The sequence below is a fragment of the Dryobates pubescens genome, chromosome 38 (assembly GCF_014839835.1).
Source record: "Dryobates pubescens isolate bDryPub1 chromosome 38, bDryPub1.pri, whole genome shotgun sequence".
NCBI lineage: Eukaryota > Metazoa > Chordata > Aves > Piciformes > Picidae > Dryobates > Dryobates pubescens.
Window position 1 is genome coordinate 1,918,420 of NC_071649.1, and position 19,350 is coordinate 1,937,769.

Genomic DNA, 19,350 nt, shown 5'->3' on the forward strand with positions numbered 1-19,350 from the left:
GGAGGGGTCTGGAGCACAGCCCTGTGAGGGGAGGCTGAGGGAGCTGGGGTTGCTTAGCCTGCAGAAGAGGAGGCTCAGGGGAGACCTCATTGCTCTCTACAGCTACCTGAAGGGAGGTTGTAGCCAGGTGGGGGTTGGTCTCTTCTCCCAGGCAAGCAGCACCAGAACAAGAGGACACAGTCTCAAGCTGTGCCAGGGGAGGTTTAGGCTGGAGGTGAGGAGAAAGTTCTTCCCAGCAAGAGAGATTGGCCATTGGGATGTGCTGCCCAGGGAGGTGGCAGAGTCACCATCACTGGAGGTGTTCAAGAGGGGTTTGGATGTGGCACTTGGTACTGGCAGGCTGCTACTAGGTCTTCCCAGAGCCTCCTCTTCTCCTGGCTGAACACCCCCAGCTCCCTCAGCCTTTGCTCATAGCAGAGCTGCTCCAACCCCCTGATCATTTTTGTGGCCCTGCTCCATGTCCTTCCTGTGCTGAAGGCTCCAGAGCTGGCTGCAGTAGTGCAGGTGAGGTCTCACTAGAGCAAAGTCTCAGAATCCCCTCTCTCCAGCTGCTGGCCAGGCTGGTTTTGATGCAGCCCAGGGTGTGATTTGCCTGCTGTGCTGCAAGCTCACACTGCCTGCTCATGTCCAGCTGCTCATCCATCAGCACCCCCAAGTCCTTTTCCACAGGGTTGCTTTCTATCACCTCTTCCCCCCGTCTGTATTGATAGTGAGGATTGTTCCTCACTATAAATAAAACAAATAAAGGATTAGTTGCCCTCCACCTCCACTGCTGCTGAGGTGTGGCTGACATGAGCATGGTTTTATCTAGGGTCTTTGATCAAGCTGTAATCTGTGGAGAGCGGCTCCAATCTTTACAGCAGCTTGCAGCCCAGCAAGCTTGGGCCACCACCACATGAGATGTTTGTGTGGACAGTGGTGGCATCCTGCTCTGTGTTGGGAGAGTGGGGAGAAAAGCAGAGAAGCTGATTGTCTTCCTTCCTGTGTGTCTCACTGTGTCCCCTGGAGAACCTGGCACAAGCTGTGCTTGGGTTGGGAGAAAGCAAACATTACATGACTGATTTGTCTGCTCAGATAAAGCTCTTCCTATGTCAACACAGCCGTTGTGGTGCTATTTGCTCCATGGGGTCATTGCCCTTTATGAGGGGTGAGAAGTGATTGCATTTTCATAGCAGTGTGTGATGTGGGGGTGTGGCTGCCCTGGCAGATGGCAGCCATTCACTTCAGAAGATCCTGGAGAGACTCAGCTGGGTCAACAGCAGCTTTATGATGTTCCAAAGGAAGGACATAGTCCTTTACCTGCAGGTTGAATCATAGAATCACAGAATTGTTAGGGTTGGAAGGGACCTCAAGGATCAGCCAGTTCCAACCCCCCTGCCATGGGCAGGGACACCTCACACTACAGCAGGTTGCTCACAGCCACATCCAGCCTGGCCTTCAAAACCTCCAGGGATGAGGCTGCCACCACCTCCCTGGGCAGCCTGTGCCAGTCTCTCACCACCCTCATGGGGAACAACTTCTTCCTCACATCCAATCTGAATCTACCCATTTCTAGTTTTGTCCCACCCCCTGACACCCTCAAAAGTCCCTCCCCAGCTTTCTTGTAGCCCCCTTCAGATACTGGAGAGCCACAATTAGGTCTCCTCGTCCTTTTGGTTGGAAGAGACCTTTAAGATGATGAAGTGCAACCATTGATCCAACACTGCCACTGAGCTGTGTCCCTCAGCACCACACCTACACATCATTGAAAGCCCAAGTTGGGGCTGTTCAGTCTGGAGAAGAAAAGACTCCAGGGAGACCTAAACATTCCTTGCTGTAACTTGAGGCCACTTCCTCTTGTCCTGTCTGTTGTTACTTTGGAGACCCCCACCTCACTGCAGCCTCCTTTCAGGTGATGGTAGAGAGTGAGAAGGTCTCCTCTGAGCCTCATTTTCACAGAATCACCCAGGTTGGAAGAGACCTCAGAGATCATCAAGTCCAACCTATTACCTAATACATCATGACTAACTAAACCATGGCACCAAGTGCCACATCCAAGCCTTTTTTTCAACACCTCCAGGGATGGTGACTTCACCACCTCCCTGGGCAGCACATTCCAAAGGCTAATTACTCTTGCTGGGAAGAACTTCTTCCTAACATCCAGCCTAAACCTCCCCTGGCACAGCTTGAGGCAGTGTCCTCTTGTTCTGGTGCTGGTTGCCTGGGAGAAGAGACCAACCCCCACTTGTCTACAACCTCCTTTCTCCATTTCTCTTCCTGTTTCACTAGCTGTGGGCAATTGGCTGGTTCAAGATCTTCAGAGCAGATGTTAGAAGCAGCTTCCTCACTCAGGACTAGAAAAGGTTATCTCCAGATCCATTGAGTCTTAGTCCTTTGGAGGCTTTCAAGCCACAGCTGACCTCTTGATAGCCCCCTGTTGAGGGGGTGGTTGCATCAGCCTGTCTCTTGAGTGATGTTGCTGTGTTTGTGGTTCTGTAGCAGTCCTGGAGGCAGAGCCCCAGGGTTTGGTTGGTGGAGGATCCTTCTCTTTGCCATATGGAGTCTCTAGGAACCTCCCAAGGTGCAGCAGGAAAAGGGATTGGCAGCAGCTTGTGGAACTAGGCCACGTTCTGCTCTGCTCTGTCTTTAGGTTCCAGCCTTTCTTTTTTGATTGGTCTGTCCCTTCTGCTCAGCAGAGGTCTGCTGGGGAATCCTAGCAGCAAGGTGAGCAGAGGCTGGTTGGAGGAGGGCAGTTGGCTGGGAGATTGCTGACTCAGCTGTTTTTTCCAGACTTTGAGAGTTGAGGAAGGATTAATTCCCTCCCAGATTAGAGCTGCAGCTATGTGATGCATCCTCTGGAGGCTTAAATCAAAACCTCTCAGCCTTACTCTGATACTCAGGGCAAAGGCTATGTGAGGTTGTGGCTTTTGGCTAACCAAGGGCTTAAGCTTTGCATAGCCCTCATGACCCTTCAAAGTCATCATCAGAGCAGAAAACAACTGGGCTGACAGAGTGTCTGCTCTGCTCTGTGGGCTGAAGTTACATCAGTGGCACTCCAAGTGCCCCATGAGCTAAATCTCCTCTGCTACAACAAGGGCAAGTGTGGAGTCTTGCCTCTGGGAAAGGAGAGTAAAGCAAACTGGCTTCCACTGGGGTCCTTGGCAAGTGGGCACACTGATGTCCCTGAGAGCAGGACATGCATGTGTGACCAGGCAGCACTGCAGAGCAGGGCAGCGAGGCTGGGGAGGGGTCTGGAGCACAGCCCTGTGAGGAGAGGCTGAGGGAGCTGGGGTTGCTTAGCCTGGAGAAGGGGAGGCTCAGGGGAGACCTTCTTGCTGTCTACAACTACCTGAAGGGAGGTTGTAGCCAGGCAGGAGTTGGTCTTTTCTCCCAGGCAACCATCACCAGAACAAGAGGACACAGTCTCAAGCTGTGCCAGGGGAGGTTTAGGCTGGAGGTGAGGAAGAAATTCTTCCCAGCAAGAGAGATTGGCCATTGGAATGTGCTGCCCAGGGAGGTGGTGGAGTCACCATCCCTGGAGGTGTTCAAAAAAGGCTTGGATGTGGAGCCATGGTTTAGTTGTCAGGAGGTGTTGGGTGATAAGTTGGACTTGATGATCTCTGAGGTCTTTTCCAACCTTATTGATTCTGTGATTCTATGATTCAGTTTGTGAGAGCAAGTAAGGGGATATGAAGAGCCTGGTAGCAGATGCTTCATGCACCTGACAGAGAGATGGAAGCAAATTATTTCAAAGCTCTTTTTATTGCTTCCCAAGTTCAAGTCTGTTCTGCAGGGACACAGCTTAATGCTTCAAGAAGAGTCTCTATTAATCACTTTGCCTCCCAAGGCCCCATAATTTTGCTGGTAGCTTTGCTCCTCAAGCCAGAATGATCACAGAATGTTAGGGGCTGGAAGGAATCTTGAAAGCTCATCCAGTCCAACCCCCCTGCCAGAGCAGGGTCATCAAGAGCAGATCACACAGCAGCTCATCCAGGCATGTGTTGAATACCTCGAGAGAGGGAGACTCCACAACCCCCCTGGGCAGCCTGTTCCAGGACTCTGTCACCATCACAGGGAAATAATTTTCCTGCTGTTTCCATGGAACTTCCTCTGCCTCATCTTCCACCACTGCCCCTGGTGCTGGCATTGGGCATCACCCAGCAGAGCCTGGCTGCAGCCTCTGGGCACTCACCCTGCACAACTCTGTCAATAGGAATGAGGTCACCTCTCAGGTTCCTCTGCTCCAAGCTACAGAGCCCTCAGCTCCCTCAGTCTCTCCTCATGAGGAAGATGCTTTACTCCTTCCATCATCTTTGGGGCTCTGCACTGGACTCTTTCAAGCCGTTCCCTGAGGCCCCTCTTGAACTGAGGGGCCCAGAACTGGACACAGTACTCCAGATGTGGCCTCAGCAGGGCAGAGTGGAGGGGAAGGAGAGCCTCTCTCTGCCATGATGGTGTGCCCACCACACATGAAGGGCTGCTCAGTTTTTCCATTGCTGCAGTAGGGCAGGGCTGGATTGGAGCAGTTGCTCTTTCTGAAGTCAAGAAGCTTTACCCCAGCAGGGAATGATTCAGAAAACCCAGAAGAAGAGCCAGAAGTTCCACTCTAACATAATGCCTATATTTGGCAGCTCCAAGTCACCTTTTTGTTATGTTTTTTCTTTTTAGTGGTCCTCTGATTTTTTGCTTTCAGTCTTGGGTCTCCTCCCTTGCTGGCCAGATTGGAATCATTCAGTGCAAGCTAAGTAGCTCCACCAGGTCCAGTTGTAATGACTCAGAAGAAATCAATGTTGCTGCAAACACAACCCTCCTTGTGAGCCTCTCTCCTCTCTCTGTGTCTCTCTCATCCTGCAGAATTAGGCAAGCAAGCATCTGTTGAAAAAGGAAGGAATCAAAATCCTGAGGCTGTGAACGTTGCACAGAACATTCTCTGCAATTTCCAGCCCACTGGGCACAAGGTGAACTGGTTTGCAGGGAGGTATTACTTCTAGCTAAAGAGAGTTGAGCAATGCAGCCTGGGAGAAGAAGAATGCATTTCATCAGTGCCTAAATGAAACTACAACCCAACCCCCTCGTTCTGTCTGTGTAATCCCAGCAACTGGTTTTGGTTTGCTCTCTGTCAAAAGGGACTTGAAACAACTCATGGATTGTGTTTTGGGATGGGTTGGTTGGTTGTTTTGTGAGTGAAGAGAATAGAATTAACCAGGTTGGAAAAGACCTCAGAGATCATCCAGTCCAGCCTATCACTGAGCACCATCTCATCAACTCAACCATGGCACCAAGTGCCTCAGCCAGGCTCTTCCTAAACACCTCCAGGGATGGTGACTCCACCACCTCCCTGGGCAGCACATCCCAATGGCAAATTTCTCTTTCTATGAAGAACTTCTTCCTCACCTCCAGCCTAAACCTCCCCTGGCACAGCTTGAGCCTGTGTCCTCTTGTTCTGGTGCTGTTGTCGGTCTGCTTGCAGCAGCATTCTCTTCTACTGCTGGAATTACCATAGAGTGAAGCATTGAGCACAGGAGTCATCAGTGAAGCAGTAGGTGGAAGTGGTGACAGAGGCTTTCTGCATTGTCACCATGAGTTTGGAACACTGCTGGGATTTAAGCTGCATTACCACTGCCTGTAAGTGGTCCCCTTGGTAGATATGTTCAGATGAGATTGCTGTAGTCAGTGCTGGGGGTGTTCAGCCTGGAGAAGAGAAGACTCCAGGGGGACCTTGGAGCTGGCTTTCAATAGCTGAAGGAGATCCTGCAGGAAGGCTGCAGAGGGACTTTTCTTCAGGCTGTCTAGAGACAGGACAACAGGGAATGGTTTGGAGCTGAGGGAGAGCAGGGTTGGACTGGAGCTTAGGAAGAAGTTCTTCAGTAGGAGGGTGGTGAGGTTCTGGAACAGGTTGCCCAGGGAGGCTGTGGCTACCTCCTCCCTGGGGGTGTTGAAGGTCAGGCTGGATGAGTCCTTGAGCACCCAAGTCTAGCTGAGAGGTGTCCCTGCCCATGGTGATGAGGTTGGAGCAGATGAGCTCTGAGGTCCCTCCCAGCCTGAGCCATTCTTGGGTTCTATGGGTGTCATTGGATGTTGGTGTTTGATTTGCTGCTGCTTTATTCGTTAGGCTACCACTCTGTAATCATTATGGCGCTTCCAGGCCTTCCATGGCTTCCTCTCATGCATTTGGGATTTTGGAGGTTATTTTCAACTGCCTCATCCCATTTAAAATTAAAAAAAAGATATATAAAAGAAACCCAACAAATAATGAGTTGGAACAGATTGATCCTTTTGAGCCATTTGTCTAATTAACCTTTGCCTCTGAGGAATCAGCTTTAGTTCTGCTCAATCAAGTGCAATGCATCCCAGCCCTTAATAACCAGCATTTCTTCTGAGGCCCTTGGAAGCCTTCCATGACTCTTAACTTTTCTAACTGCTGCCAGTCTCCTGGCATTGCACCAGCTTGCAGGGGGGAACAGCAGAGAACAACAGGAGGGCAGCAAGAGGAGAGGCCACAGGATGGTCTATAAGTTAGCTGAGCACTTGACTTCAGTGCTCTGCACCCCACACTGAGAAGGGTTACAGAACCTCCATGAACTTAGTGATGAATGAGGGTATTTATGTGCACCTGAGAGGATGCTCTTTCTGCAACTCCTATCAGCCTGCATCAGGAACAGTGTGGCCAGCAGGAGCAGGGAAGTCATTCTGCCCTGTACTCAGCACTGGTTAGGCCACTCCTTGAGTCCTGTGTGCAGTTCTGGGCTCCTCAGTTTAGGAAAGATGTTGAGTTCTTCCCCGCAAGAGAGATTGGCCATTGGAAGGTGCTGCCCAGGGAGATGGTGGAGTCACCATCACTGGAGGTGTTTAGGAAGAGGCTGGCTGAGGCACTTGGAGCCATGGTTTAGTTGATTAGATGGTGTTGGGTGATAGGTTGGACTGGATAATCTCTGAGGTCTTTTCCAACCTAGTCTGTTCTGTTCCTAGTTTGAGGGGTTCTCTAGAAAGGGAGACTTCCTGCAAGTGGAAATGAGTAGACAATGTCCAACCTTTGTTTCTTTGCATAATAAGGAGGGAGGTGGAAAGCAACAGTTGGGCTTGAGGCATGATCCTGTGTGTAGAGGAGTTGGTAAATAGAATGTTGCTCCTCTTTATCCTATGGTAGAACCCTCCAGAATCTGCAGAAGCAGCCTATTGATGTGTCACAACTCCAGACATGTTTTCTGGGTAGATTGACAAGCAAAGAGTGAAGCTTGGAGCCTTGGAGTTTTGAGCAGCTCCCCTCATATTTGCACTGTGTGAGACCTGCTTTGCTTACTGAGGTGGGAAATGTCTGTGCAGCAGTGTGGATTTCATCCCTGTGGAAAGAGGGTGTTAGGGGTGTTCCCATTGTTAGGGGGGATTCAGGCTTTCTGCTGCTAGCTGTGGTTTGGGTCAGGTTGTGAGCATGTCTTAACACTCCCCTCTGGACTGCTGGGAAGGCTCTGAGGAGACCTAATTGTGGCCTTCCAGTATCTGAAGGGGGCTACAAGAAAGCTGGGGAGGGACTTATCAGGGAGTGATAGGACTGGGGGGAATGGAGCAAAACTAGAAATGGGTAGATTCAGATTGGATGTTAGGAAGAAGTTGTTCCCCATGAGGGTGGTGAGAGACTGGCACAGGTTGCCCAGGGAGGTGGTGGAAGCCTCATCCCTGAAGGCTTTTGCAGCCAGGCTGGCTGTGGCTGTGAGCAAGCTGCTGTAGTGTGAGGTGTCCCTGGCCATGGCAGGGGGGTTGGAACTGGCTGATCCTTGAGGTCCCTTCCATCCCTTATGATTCTATGTGTGCTGTTCTTGCAACCTCCCTTCTTGGTTTCTGGCTCCTGTTTTGGAATACAAAACATCCCAGGTTTATGAATCATCATTCTGTTCCTGCCATGGTAGAGCTGTGCTGAAACCACAACATCAGCTGAACCTAAACCAGACCCTCCATGCGAAGTCCATAGGTCCTTCAACATGGTGGGTTAGCTGCAGGCGTAGGAAAGAGAGCAGCGGTGTGGAAGAGAGAGCCAAGGAATGGCTGAAATGGAAAGAGAGCTGTAAAATCATAGAATCAGGAGGGTTGGAAAAGATCTCTAAGATCAAGTCCAACCTTCAGTCACACACAGGCTCACAGGATGTTAGGGGTTGGAAGGGACCTCCAAAGAGCATCCAGTCCACCCCCCCTGCCAGAGCAGGAGCATGGAATCCAGCACAGGTCACACAGGAACACATCCAGACAGGGCTGGACAGGCTCCAGAGAAGGAGGCTCCACAACCTCTCTGGGCAGCCTGCTCCAGGGCTCTGTGACCCTCGCTCACAGTGAAGAAGTTCCTCCTGATGTTGAGGTGGAACCTCCTGTGCCCCTTGTCCTGTCACAGGGTGCAACCAAGAAGAGCATAGAATGCTTTGGGTTCATAGAATCATAGAATGGTCTGGATTGGAAGGGACCTCCAAAGCTCATCTGGTCCAAACCCCTGCAGTGAGCAGGGACATCTCCAAACCAGTTCAGGTTGCTCAGAGCCCTATCCAGCCTCACCTGGAATGTTTGCAGGGACTGGGGCTTCTGCCACCTCCCCAAGCAACCTATGCCAGTGCTTCACCTCTCTCAGTGTAAGAAAAGCCTTCTGTCTAGTCCACATCTGCCCTCTTTTAGTTCAAAGGCAGCAGTCTGCTGGATGGATTTCAGCTTCTCCCATGCGCTCCTGTCTGCAGTGCCTGGCTCTGCTTTCTGGTGGCCAGCTGTTCTGCAGAGGCAAATCACCAGTGAGCAGACATCAGAGATCTGCTGCTTTCATCCAAACCAGGCAACTGCCAAAAGCAGACCCCTAAGTAAGTTTACATGTGTATGGTACCTGTAATTTTATGAAGGTCAGGAAGAAAGGAGAAGGCTGGGAAGCAAAACATGTTTTAAAAGGCCACGCAGCTCTCCCTGGTTTTATCCTAATTTCTTCTTACTGTAGCTATATCTCTTTTTTTCCCTCCCCTTCAGGCTCTTCCAAGTCATTTTGTTGTGTCATTAGCTGGCAGCTAGTCCCAGAGCAATATGGTGTGGTATTCCCATCCAAGCCCATTAGCTTCCTTCATAAGCTCTCTGATAGCTTCCAGCAGCTGTTAGGACGTGGCAGTGGACAGGATTTTTCCATCCATTTAAGGAGTGATGGAGGGGGTGCAGATGCTTTTAGTGGGGAAAGGAGAAACCAATTCGTTGTCAGACTTTGTAGGGAGGAAGCTTTATGAGGCTGAAAGTCATTAAGCATGCTTTTTTTTTCCCCCTCTCTCCCCCCACTTCTGTCTGCTTTTGGTTTTTGCTAGGGTTTGAGTGAGCAGGATCTTTGGAGGGGAAGGCAACTTTATAAATCATAGAATCACAGAACTGTCAGGCTTGGAAGGGACCTCAAGGATCAGCCAGTTCCAACCCCCCTGCCATGGGCAGGGACACCTCACACTACAGCAGCTTGCTCACATCCAGCCTGGCTGCAAAAACCTCCAGGGATGAGGCTGCCACCACCTCCCTGGGCAACCTGTGCCAGTCTCTCACCACCCTCAAGGGGAACAACTTCTTCCTAATATCCTATCTCAATCTACCCATTTCTAGTTTTGCTCCATCCCCCCCCAGTCCTATCACTCCCTGACACCCTCACAAGTCCCTCAAAAAAACCCACCTCAACAAACCTAAAAAGCACCCCAAACCAAACCTCCCAACCCAAAGAACCCTCCCCCCAGTTCACTTGAGCAGCATGAGTTCATTTGCTGTGCTCGCCACTTCTCTGCTGTTCCATTTCCCCTCGCACCTCCTGCTCGGCGGTGCCTAAGTTGCTGCCCCTGCTTAAAGCAATTAGAAAACAATTAGTCACAGCCCTTCACCTCGGGCTGTCAACAGCTGGCTGCAGCTGGGACATGCCACAGCCCTTGCAGGGAAATTGTACCTTATCTCTGCTCACCCTGTCATCTGGCAAACGGCAGAGGGCCAGAGGCTGTGGCGTGAACGGTGGTGAAATGGAGCGTGCCCTCCCGGCAGGAGAGCTGGGGACCGAGGGCAGCTCTGGGGACAGCAGGCAGCTGATGAGGAGTGCTCCCTCCCAGGCACCAAAGGCCATTAGCACAGCTCAGCTGCATTTGTTTTGGCTTCTCTTCCCTTCCATGTTCCATGCCCATCTGTTAGAGCAGCAGTGATTGATGAGCAAGGTCAGTTTGTGCAGATATGCAAATCTGATTCTAGCACACAAATTTGATGACCCAGGGGATCTTGGCCTGTTCTTTTGGTTAACTAAACCCAGCCCGAGTCTGTCATCAGGCACTTCTGTTACACAGTGATGGGACAGCCTCAAAGCCTGAAGTTGTGCCAGGGGAAGTTTAGGCTGGATACTGGGAAAAATTTCTTCACCGACAGGGTTGTCCAGCCCTGGAACAGAGTGCCCGGGGAAGTGGTGGAGTCAACAGAGAATGGGTTGGAAGGGACCTCCAAAAGTCATCCAGTCCAACCCCCCTGCAGTCAGCAGGGACATCCTCCACTACATCAGCTTGCCCAGAGCCCTGTTGAGCCTCACCTTGAATACCTCCAGGGATGGGGCCCCAACCACCTCCCTGGGCAACCTCTTCCAGTGTTCCACTACCCTCATGGTAAAGAACTTGTTCCTCATATCCAATCTATGTCTCCTCCTCTTTCACTTCAAACCATTGCCCCTTGTCCTACCCCTAGAGGCCTTTGCAAACAGTCCCCCTGCAACCTTCTTGTAGCCCCCTTCAGGTACTGGAAGGGCTCTATACTGCGTCTCCCTGAAGCCTTCTCTTCTCCAGGCTGAACAACCCCAGCTGCCTCAGCCTGTCCTTGTAGCAGAGGTGTTCCAGCCCCCTGATCATCCTGGAGATACTTAAAAGACTTGCAGATGTGGTGCTGAGGCACATGCTTTAGTGGTGACTTGGCAGTGTTGGGTTAGTGGTTGTGCTTGGTGGTTTTCAAAGTCTCCTCCAACCAAAACAATTCTGTGATTCTATGCTCTCTACTCCTGGATGTGTAAGGCAACCATAAAACTTCACCAGGGGCCATAAACAGGCTATGGGATTTTGTCTCAAGGGCTAAGAGGAGAAGTTTATGGACTGCAAGGGAGGAAGGAGAAAATGAGTTCATGATGTTCAGAGTAATAGTTTGGGGGTGAGTGTTTTGCACAGGTTGTTTATGTGTCCGTGAGTCCAGCTGAAGCATGATTCAGCGTGGCTCGATGCTGCAGAGCCAGAAGACTCAGAAGTCAAAGGGCTGTTTTTGGCTGTTCTGAGCTTCAGTGCATCCTCATGCACTGACTAATAGAAAGCAGGAGGGCTTTGGAAAAGCTCAGGCCCCAGGCAAAGATGTGTGAGCTTACAAAGCAAATTGAGACCAATCCTTATTTGGCATGGCTGCTGGATGGCGAACTGGGCCTGGTGGTGGCTGGCTGAGAGCTGCGCTGGACTGCAGGCAGGCAGCATGCAGCACTGGCTGCCCCAGCAGCTCTGCTCTTTCAGGCTAAGGAGGGAGCCTGGCTGCCAGGGAGGAAAAGCTGTGCTAGCATGCCTGGAGAACCCCCATGCACCAGCTGTTTGCAGGCTTGCAAGGCATGGGGAGCTCAGGCACAGGTGCTGGGAGTGCCAGCATCCAGCTGGGCTCTGGCTGCTCTACCTTTGCAGCGCACAGAAGCTTCTGTTGGATGCTATCATGAGGCCAAGCATTTGCTTAAAGACTTCAGAGGCTCTCTGATCACTGAACCTAATGCTTCACATTTCCCTCACCTTCTCCTCTTACTGCCAATTACCAGTTTCTGCACAGAATGGGAACCCCAGCTCCGTTCTGGGGTCAGCTCAGCAGATGCAGGTCACTCTGCTCATTGATGTAGTGCTCTGCTCTGGAGCCTTTCTTCATTGATAGAGGTGGCCAAGTGACCTGCTTCCATAATGGCTACAATGCTGGATGGTCCAGAAACTGGCTGTTATCCTAAATCCTCTCTAACCCTGTACCAGGGCACCACTCAAGATGGGTTGGGAGGAAGCAGCTTCTCTTCCTTAGGTGTCTGCTGCAGATGACACCAAGCTAGGAGCAAGTGGATGGGTGGGCAGAGGCCAATGGGATGAGATTTAATAAGGCTAAGTGCAGGGTTCTACACTTTGGCCACAACAACCCCATGCAGTGCTACAGACTGGGGTCAAGAGTGGCTGGACAGCAGCCAGGCAGAGAGACACTTGGGGGTAGTACTGGTCAATGGTAGGCTGAACATGAGCCTGCAGTGTGCCCAGGTGGCCAAGAAGGCCAATGGCATCCTGCATCAGGAATAGTGTGGCCAGCAGGAGCAGGGAAGTCATTGTGCCCTGTGCTCAGCACTGTTTAGGCCACACCTGGAGTCCTGTGCCTAGTTCAAGGCCCCTCAGTTTAGGAAAGATGTTGAGATGCTGGAAGGTGTTCAGAGAAGGGCAACAAAGTGGAGAGGGGTCTGGAGCACAGCCCTGTAAGGAGAGGCTGAGGGAGCTGGAGTTGCTTAGCCTGGAGAAGAGGAGGCTCAGGGGAGACCTTCTTGCTGTCTACAACTACCTGAAGGGAGGTTGTAGCCAGGTGGGGGTTGGTCTCTTCACCCAGGCACCCAGCACCAGAACAAGAGGACACAGTCTCAAGCTGTGCCAGGGGAGGTTTAGGCTGGAGGTGAGGAAGAAATTCTTCCCAGCAAGAGAGATTGGCCATTGGGATGTGCTGCCCAGGGAGGTGATGGAGTCATCATCCCTAGAAGTGTTTAGGAAGAGCCTGGATGAGGCACTTAGTCTGGCTGATTGGATAGGGCTGGGTGATAGTTTGGACTGGATGATCTTGGAGGTCTCTTCAAACCTGGTTGATTCTATTGCTTCTAAGACCTCACTCAGGTGCATTCTGCATGGATGGATGTTGGCTCTGCCTCATGCAGTGGTTTCACTGACCCCCATCTGCCTTGCTGCACAGCCATGGGTTCACTGCTTTGCAAGCAGATGACCCTGGGGTGGCTTTTAGGGACGGCCTTGGCGTTCCTTATTGCAAGAGCAGATGGAATTCTCTGGACCATGTGGACTCCAGCTGGGGAGTGAAGCAGCATGCAAAGAAAACGTGCTGATGGTGACTAGGAAGCTGCCAACCAGCAAGGGACCTACCAGCAAGCCTGCAGCCTTGCAGAAAGTTGCTAGAACAGCCTAAACTATTAGTGTGTAGGAGGGGTTGGAGAGAGGAACCCGTGTTTCCAAGAGGAGCTTGGAGGGAGAGGACTGCAATCCTACCCTGAGCAGCAGAAATGTGCCTGTAGCTGAAGGCATTCGCTTAGCACCGTGACTAATCTCCTGGAAACCAGAAGGAATTCCCTTAGTGGAGGATGCCATGCCAGCACTCCTGGCCAAAAAACCACCCCAGGGAGTCATGTGTTTCCTTGACAGCACATCTTGTTTGCCTGTTTTTGCTGCTGGGGGAGAGTCCTTCGTCCTGATCGCCGCGTGTTTTCGAGTACCTCGAGTGTGCCTGAGGTGCCAGGGTATTCGTTTCAATAGCCGTGTTTAAATAGGTCCTGCAACTCGTTGAGTGTTTGTAATAGGCTTTCAGGGGCCACTTCCATCAGGGCAGCAGGGGTAATTTACACTGCAAGTTGCTTAGCAGGCTACTTCAAAGAGGATAGATTAGAGCAGGTGCTCCAGGAACCAAAAGGTTTCTTTAGGAAAAGACTTTTTTTCCCCCCATGGCTTTATTCAGGAGTTAGCATTTGCGAGCCGCAGGTGAGGATCAAAGCCCATGGCTTGGACAGCAACACTCTGAGCTGGGTTAGGAACTGGCTGGAGGCTGAGCCCAGAGAGTGGTGGTGAATGGTGCCACAGCCAGCTGGCAGCCAGGCACCAGTGGTGTGCCCCAGGGATCAGTGCTGGGCCCCATCCTCTTTAACATCTCTATTGATGATCTGGATGAGGGCATTGAGTCCAGCATCAGTAAATTTGCTGATGACACCAAGCTGGGGGCAGGAGTTGATCTGCTGGAGGGTAGAGAGGCTCTGCAGAGGGACCTGGACAGGCTGGGCAGATGGGCAGAGTCCAAGGGCATGAGATTGAACACATCCAAGTGCCAGGTTCTGCACGTTGGCCACAGCAACCCCATGCAGAGCTACAGGCTGGGGTCAGAGTGGCTGGAGAGCAGCCAGGCAGAGAGAGACCTGGGGGTGCTGGTCAATGGTAGGCTGAACATGAGCCTGCAGTGTGCCCAGGCAGCCAAGAGGACCAATGGCATCCTGGCCTGCATCAGGAACAGTGTGGCCAGCAGGAGCAGGGAGGTCATTCTGCCCCTGTACACTGCACTGGTTAGGCCACACCTTGAGTCCTGTGTCCAGTTCAGAGCCCCTCAGTTTAGGAAGGAGGTTGACTTGCTGGAAGGTGTCCAGAGAAGGGCAGCAAAGTTGGTGAGGGGTTTGGAACACAGCCCTATGAGGAGAGGCTGAGGGAGCTGGGGTTGCTTAGCCTGGAGAAGAGGAGACTCAGGGGTGACCTTATTGCTCTCTACAACTACCTGAAGGGAGGTTGTGGACAGGCAGAGGTTGGTCTCTTCTCCCAGGCACCCAGCACCAGAACAAGAGGGCACAGCCTCAAGCTGTGCCAGGGGAGGTTTAGGCTGGAGGTCAAGAGGAAGCTCTACGCAGAGAGAGTGATTGCCCATTGGAATGTGCTGCCCAGGGAGGTGGTGGAGTCACCATCACTGGAGGTGTTCAGGAGGAGACTTGCTAGGGTGCTTGGTGCCATGGTTTAGTTGATTAGGTGGTGTTGGATGATGGGTTGGACTTGATGATCTCTGAGGTCTCTTCCAGCCTGGCCTATTCTATTCAATGCCAGCACGGCAACGAAACGGAGTCCTCAAGTGCCGCAGCATTGTAGGCAGCAAGAGCTTGGGCTTCAGCATTGGCTTTTGGTGACTCTTTTTGCATTTCTGCTTTATTAGAGAGATTTTTCTTTCCTCCCACCCCCTCTTCTGTCTGGTTTTATTTCCCATCTACTGTGAAACCCTTGGTGAGCACAAGTTGCAAACAGCTGCTTGCAGTGTTTGCAGGATTGCTGATGTAGTGCCTAATTCAGCAGCCTGATTTCCTTCCAAAGCATCAACACCCCCCCCGACAAAAAACACATCAGCCTTGAAAGGAGCTGCATTGCCATGTCCACTCTGGGTAAAGGAGCACCTACTGATGTTGCTGGGAATTGCTGGAGGGAGAAGCAGTAAAGAACTGGCTCTTAGGAGCAATTTTGCAGGCAGCTGACTGTAATCCAGTAGGCAGAGCCAGCGTCCCTGCTGGTGCTTCAAGGAGAGAAGCATCCTGCAGCTGGCTGTGTGATGGGTGGTGTTTGTTTTTCCTGATTCCTTTTGACCCAGGGAAAACCATCTGATGTCACCTGAAGAGACTGAAAAGGAAAAACCACCTGTTGGGCAGTCTCCACACTCGTGACAGCAGAGGGGAGCCTTTTTCTCACCAAGGGGCAAGCCACTGTTGCTGCAAATCATGCAGCAATGCTCAGTCCAGATTTGCTTCTGGCCCTCCCTGTGCACTGTATTTGTGGGATGTGAACATTCTGTGTGGGTTCTTCACCTCTGAGCAAGGTGCAGGATGGACTGAGGGAGCTGTGGGTGTTCAGCCTGGAGGAGAGGAGAATCCAGGGGGACCTTAGAGCTGCCTTCCAATACCTGGAGGGATCCTACAGGAAGGCTGCAGAGGGACTTCTCATAAAGGTGTCTAGAGACAGGACAAGGGGGGATGGTTTGAGGCTGAGGGAGAACAGGGTTAGTCTGGATCTTGGGAAGAAGTTCTTCAGTAGGAGAGTGGTGAGACTCTGGAACAGGCTGCCCAGGGACATTGTGGCTGCCACCTGACTGGGGGTGTTCATCTTCCTACAAAGGCCAGGCTGGATGAGGCCTTGAACAGCTGAATCTAGTTGAGAGGTGTCCCTGCCCGTGGTGGGAAGGCTTGAACAGAAGTCCCCTCCAACCTCAGCCCTTCTACAGGGCAAAATCCTGTGTGAGAAACTTCCATAACCCTACTGAGGTGAATGAAATTTAGTGTGCAGGATTTATCCTCTAGAGGTAAACGTAGGCTAAGAGTCAGTAAATGGGGGAATCTGGGCTTGATGATACAAATGGCTTTACAGGAATTATGGATTCTCTCTCTGCTTCCAAGCAGTTGTGCACCTTTCCTTTATCTCTCCTTTAAATGTCTTGAACTGGGTTGTCTTAGTTACTGTACCTCATACAGAGTCATAGAATCATAGCATCAGCCAGGCTGGAAAAGACCTCAGAGATCATCAAGTCCAACCCATCACCCAACACCATCTCATCAACTAAACCATGGCACCAAGTGCCTCAGCCAGGCTCTTCTTGAACACTTCCAGGGATGGTGACTCTACCACCTCCCTGGGCAGCACATTCCAAAGGCTAATTACTCTTGCTGGGAAGAACTTCTTCCTAACATCCAGTCTAAACTTCCCCTGGCACAGCTTGAGACTGTGTCCTCTTGTTCTGCTGTTGATTGCCTGGGAGAAGACACCAACCCCCACCTGGCTACAACCTCCCTTCAGGGAGTTGTAGAGAGCAAGAAGGTCTCCCCTGAGCCTCCTCTTCTCCAGGCTAAGCAACCCCAGCTCCCTCAGCCTCTCCTCACAGGGCTGTGCTCCAGACCCCTCCCCAGCTTTGTTGCCCTTCTCTGGACACCTTCCAGCATCTCAACATCTTTCCTAAACTGAGGAGCCCAGAACTGGACACAGTCCTCTCAATCCCTGGCAATGTCTGATGTGGGACCCACAGAAACCTGTTGATATTGAAGGACAAAGTTGAACTTGAAGAGGATGGCAATACTCAGAGTGGTTTCCTTGTGTTTGTTCTTCAGCAGACCCTTCAGAGTTAATGTAGGGTATTGAACATGTGATGATTAGTGCAGCTTCTCTGTAAGGTAAATCCAGAAAGCAATTGGAACAGCTAATTCAAAGCAAACCCAAGCCACACTGGGCCTCTCTTGTTTTACTGTGCTACATCCTGAGCACTCTTTGTTTTCTATCTGTGCCTCTACACTGACCTCTTTGTGAAGTGAGAGGATAAAAAAGAGAGATTCAGTGCTGCTGTCTTTTTGTGTTGCTGTAATTCTTGCAATTGAGTGATTTGTTGTTGTTTTTTTTCTCCTTTTCTTGCAGTATCAAGCTTTTGGCTGTGCAGGAGCTGGTCGATAGAGAAGCCCTGGAAAAGGTATTAAAAATATCTCTCTAACACAGCTACCATCATACACTCAGACTTTAAAAGCACCCCGTGTTACTCCAGCTGCTAAGCAGACAATGTGAACCAACAAGGATGAATGTCTGAAGCACAAAGTGCCCAAGGAGCCACTTTTGACCATCCACCTCAGGGGAATAGCAAGAGGAGAGGCTGAGGGAGCTGGGGTTGCTTAGCCTGGAGAAGAGGAGGCTCAGGGGAGACCTTCTTGCTCTCTACAACTACCTGAAGGGAGGTTGTAGCCAGGTGGGGGTTGGTCTCTTCTCCCAGGCAACCAGCACCAGAACAAGAGGACACAGTCCCAAGCTGTGCCAGGGGAGGTTTAGGCTGGAGGTGAGGAGAAAGTTCTTCCCAGAAAGAGCAATTGGCCATTGGAATGTGCTGCCCAGGGAGGTGGTGGAGTCACCATCCCTGGAGGTGTTCAGAAAAGGCTTGGATGTGGCCCTTAGAGCCATGGTTTAGTTAGTCCTGAGGTATTGGGTGATAGGTTGGACTTGATGCTCTCTGAGGTCTTTTCCAACCTTATTGATTCTATGAGATGCTTTGGCAGAGGTGTGGTTTAATTTAGTGATGAATGGATCAAAGCAACTCACAGCTCAACACCATCCTCATGGCTGTTAGCCTGAGCTCTCCTCCTGTCTGCCTGGTGAAGGGATAGGGCTGCCTCAAAGCCTGGGCTTCCAGGGAGCTGAGGGATGTGCTGTCCATCAACTGGCCCAGGGATGGTGTGGTTTGCAGGCAGCCTGTGCTTGGCTCATGTCAGTCACAGAGGCAGAGCAGTGCTGAGCTCATGGCTTCCTACATCCAAGCAGTGTAGTCCTCTTCAGGGGGTGCATCTCCCTAGCCCAGTGTCTAAGATTTTTCCTTGGCTCAGCCAAGGCTCAGCAGCTTGAGGTCCCACCTGTGAAGCCACAGCAAAGTCAGCAGCCACAGAAGAAAAAGGTTGGAGGGTTGGTGAGTTATTGGTACTGCAAAAGGTGCCTCTAAGAATGATGGGCATAATCCTTCTAGCAGGGCCTGTTGTGACAGGACAAGAGGTGATGGTTTTAAACTAAAAGAGGGGAGATTTAGACTAGATAAAGGATGGCTTTTTTCTCCACTGAGAGTGGTTAAACACTGGTAAAGGTTGCCCAGAGAGGTGGTGCCTAGAAACATTCCAGATCAGGTTGGACAGGGCTCTGATTCAATGATAACAAAACCTGGTGGTGGTCTTCAGCTAAGGGAATTGCAGCCCCAGCAGTGTCCTGTAGAGCATTACCTTCTGTGTGAAGAATCAAATGTTGTATACCTGACTGGTTTGTGGGTTTGGTGGCCTGGAAGGCAGGAACCTTTTCCCTGTAAGGGTGACAGAGTGCTGGAACAGGTTGCTCAGAAGGGTTGTGGAGACTCCTTCTCTGGAGACAGTCAAAACCCACCTGGACATGGTCCTGTGTGACCTGCTCTAGGTGGTCCTGCTCTGAGCTCCCTTCCAATCCCCAGCATTCTGTGATTCTGGTTTTGGACTCCCACTACCCATGCTGGGACTGGTGGTTTCCATTTGCTTTCTGTACCTCCTCCTCCAGCTGGAAGTCCAAGGAGGCAGCATAGAAATATGAGAGGCTTGGTAGGATTCAGAGCCCTGCTGGGTAAACTGCTGCCTTATGGCAGTGCATTGAAGTGGTGCTGACCCAAACAGCTCCTCTGTACCCAGGAGTGACCTGGGAAAGCTCAGAAAGGAAGGAGAACACCTTCTCCCTCCTCAAATGCATCCTGTCTGTGTGAAGGAGAAGGTCCTGCAGCACTGTGTTAAGGCTGCAAGTGTTGGGTGCTCTAGGAATAATGAGTAAAATGAAATCCAGCAGCACAGGAGGTCCCACCTCAACATGAGGAGGAACTTCTGCACTGTGAGAGAGTCCAAGGGAGGGCTACAAGGATGCTGAAGGGACTGCAGCACTGCCTGGGGAGGAGAGGCTCAGAGCTCTGGGGCTATTTAGTCTGGAGAGGAGAAGACTGAGAGGGGATCTGATCAATGTCTATCAATAGCTGAGGGCTGGGGGTCAGGAGGGAGGGGACAGGATCTGCTCGGTTGCACCCTGGGATAGGACAAGGGGCAGTGGATATAAACTCCAG

The 19,350-nt window shown here is 51.4% G+C and overlaps 1 protein-coding gene across 1 annotated transcript in view; it reads left to right on the top strand.

Annotated features, from left to right (window-relative positions):
- Positions 1–19,350, top strand: part of EEPD1 (endonuclease/exonuclease/phosphatase family domain containing 1) — a 68,640-nt gene that overhangs the window by 27,010 nt on the left and 22,280 nt on the right. The window contains exon 2 of the mRNA XM_054177152.1: positions 17,166–17,217. Within this exon, the coding sequence (XP_054033127.1) occupies positions 17,166–17,217 (52 nt within the window). The remainder of the gene's footprint in view (positions 1–17,165; positions 17,218–19,350) is intronic.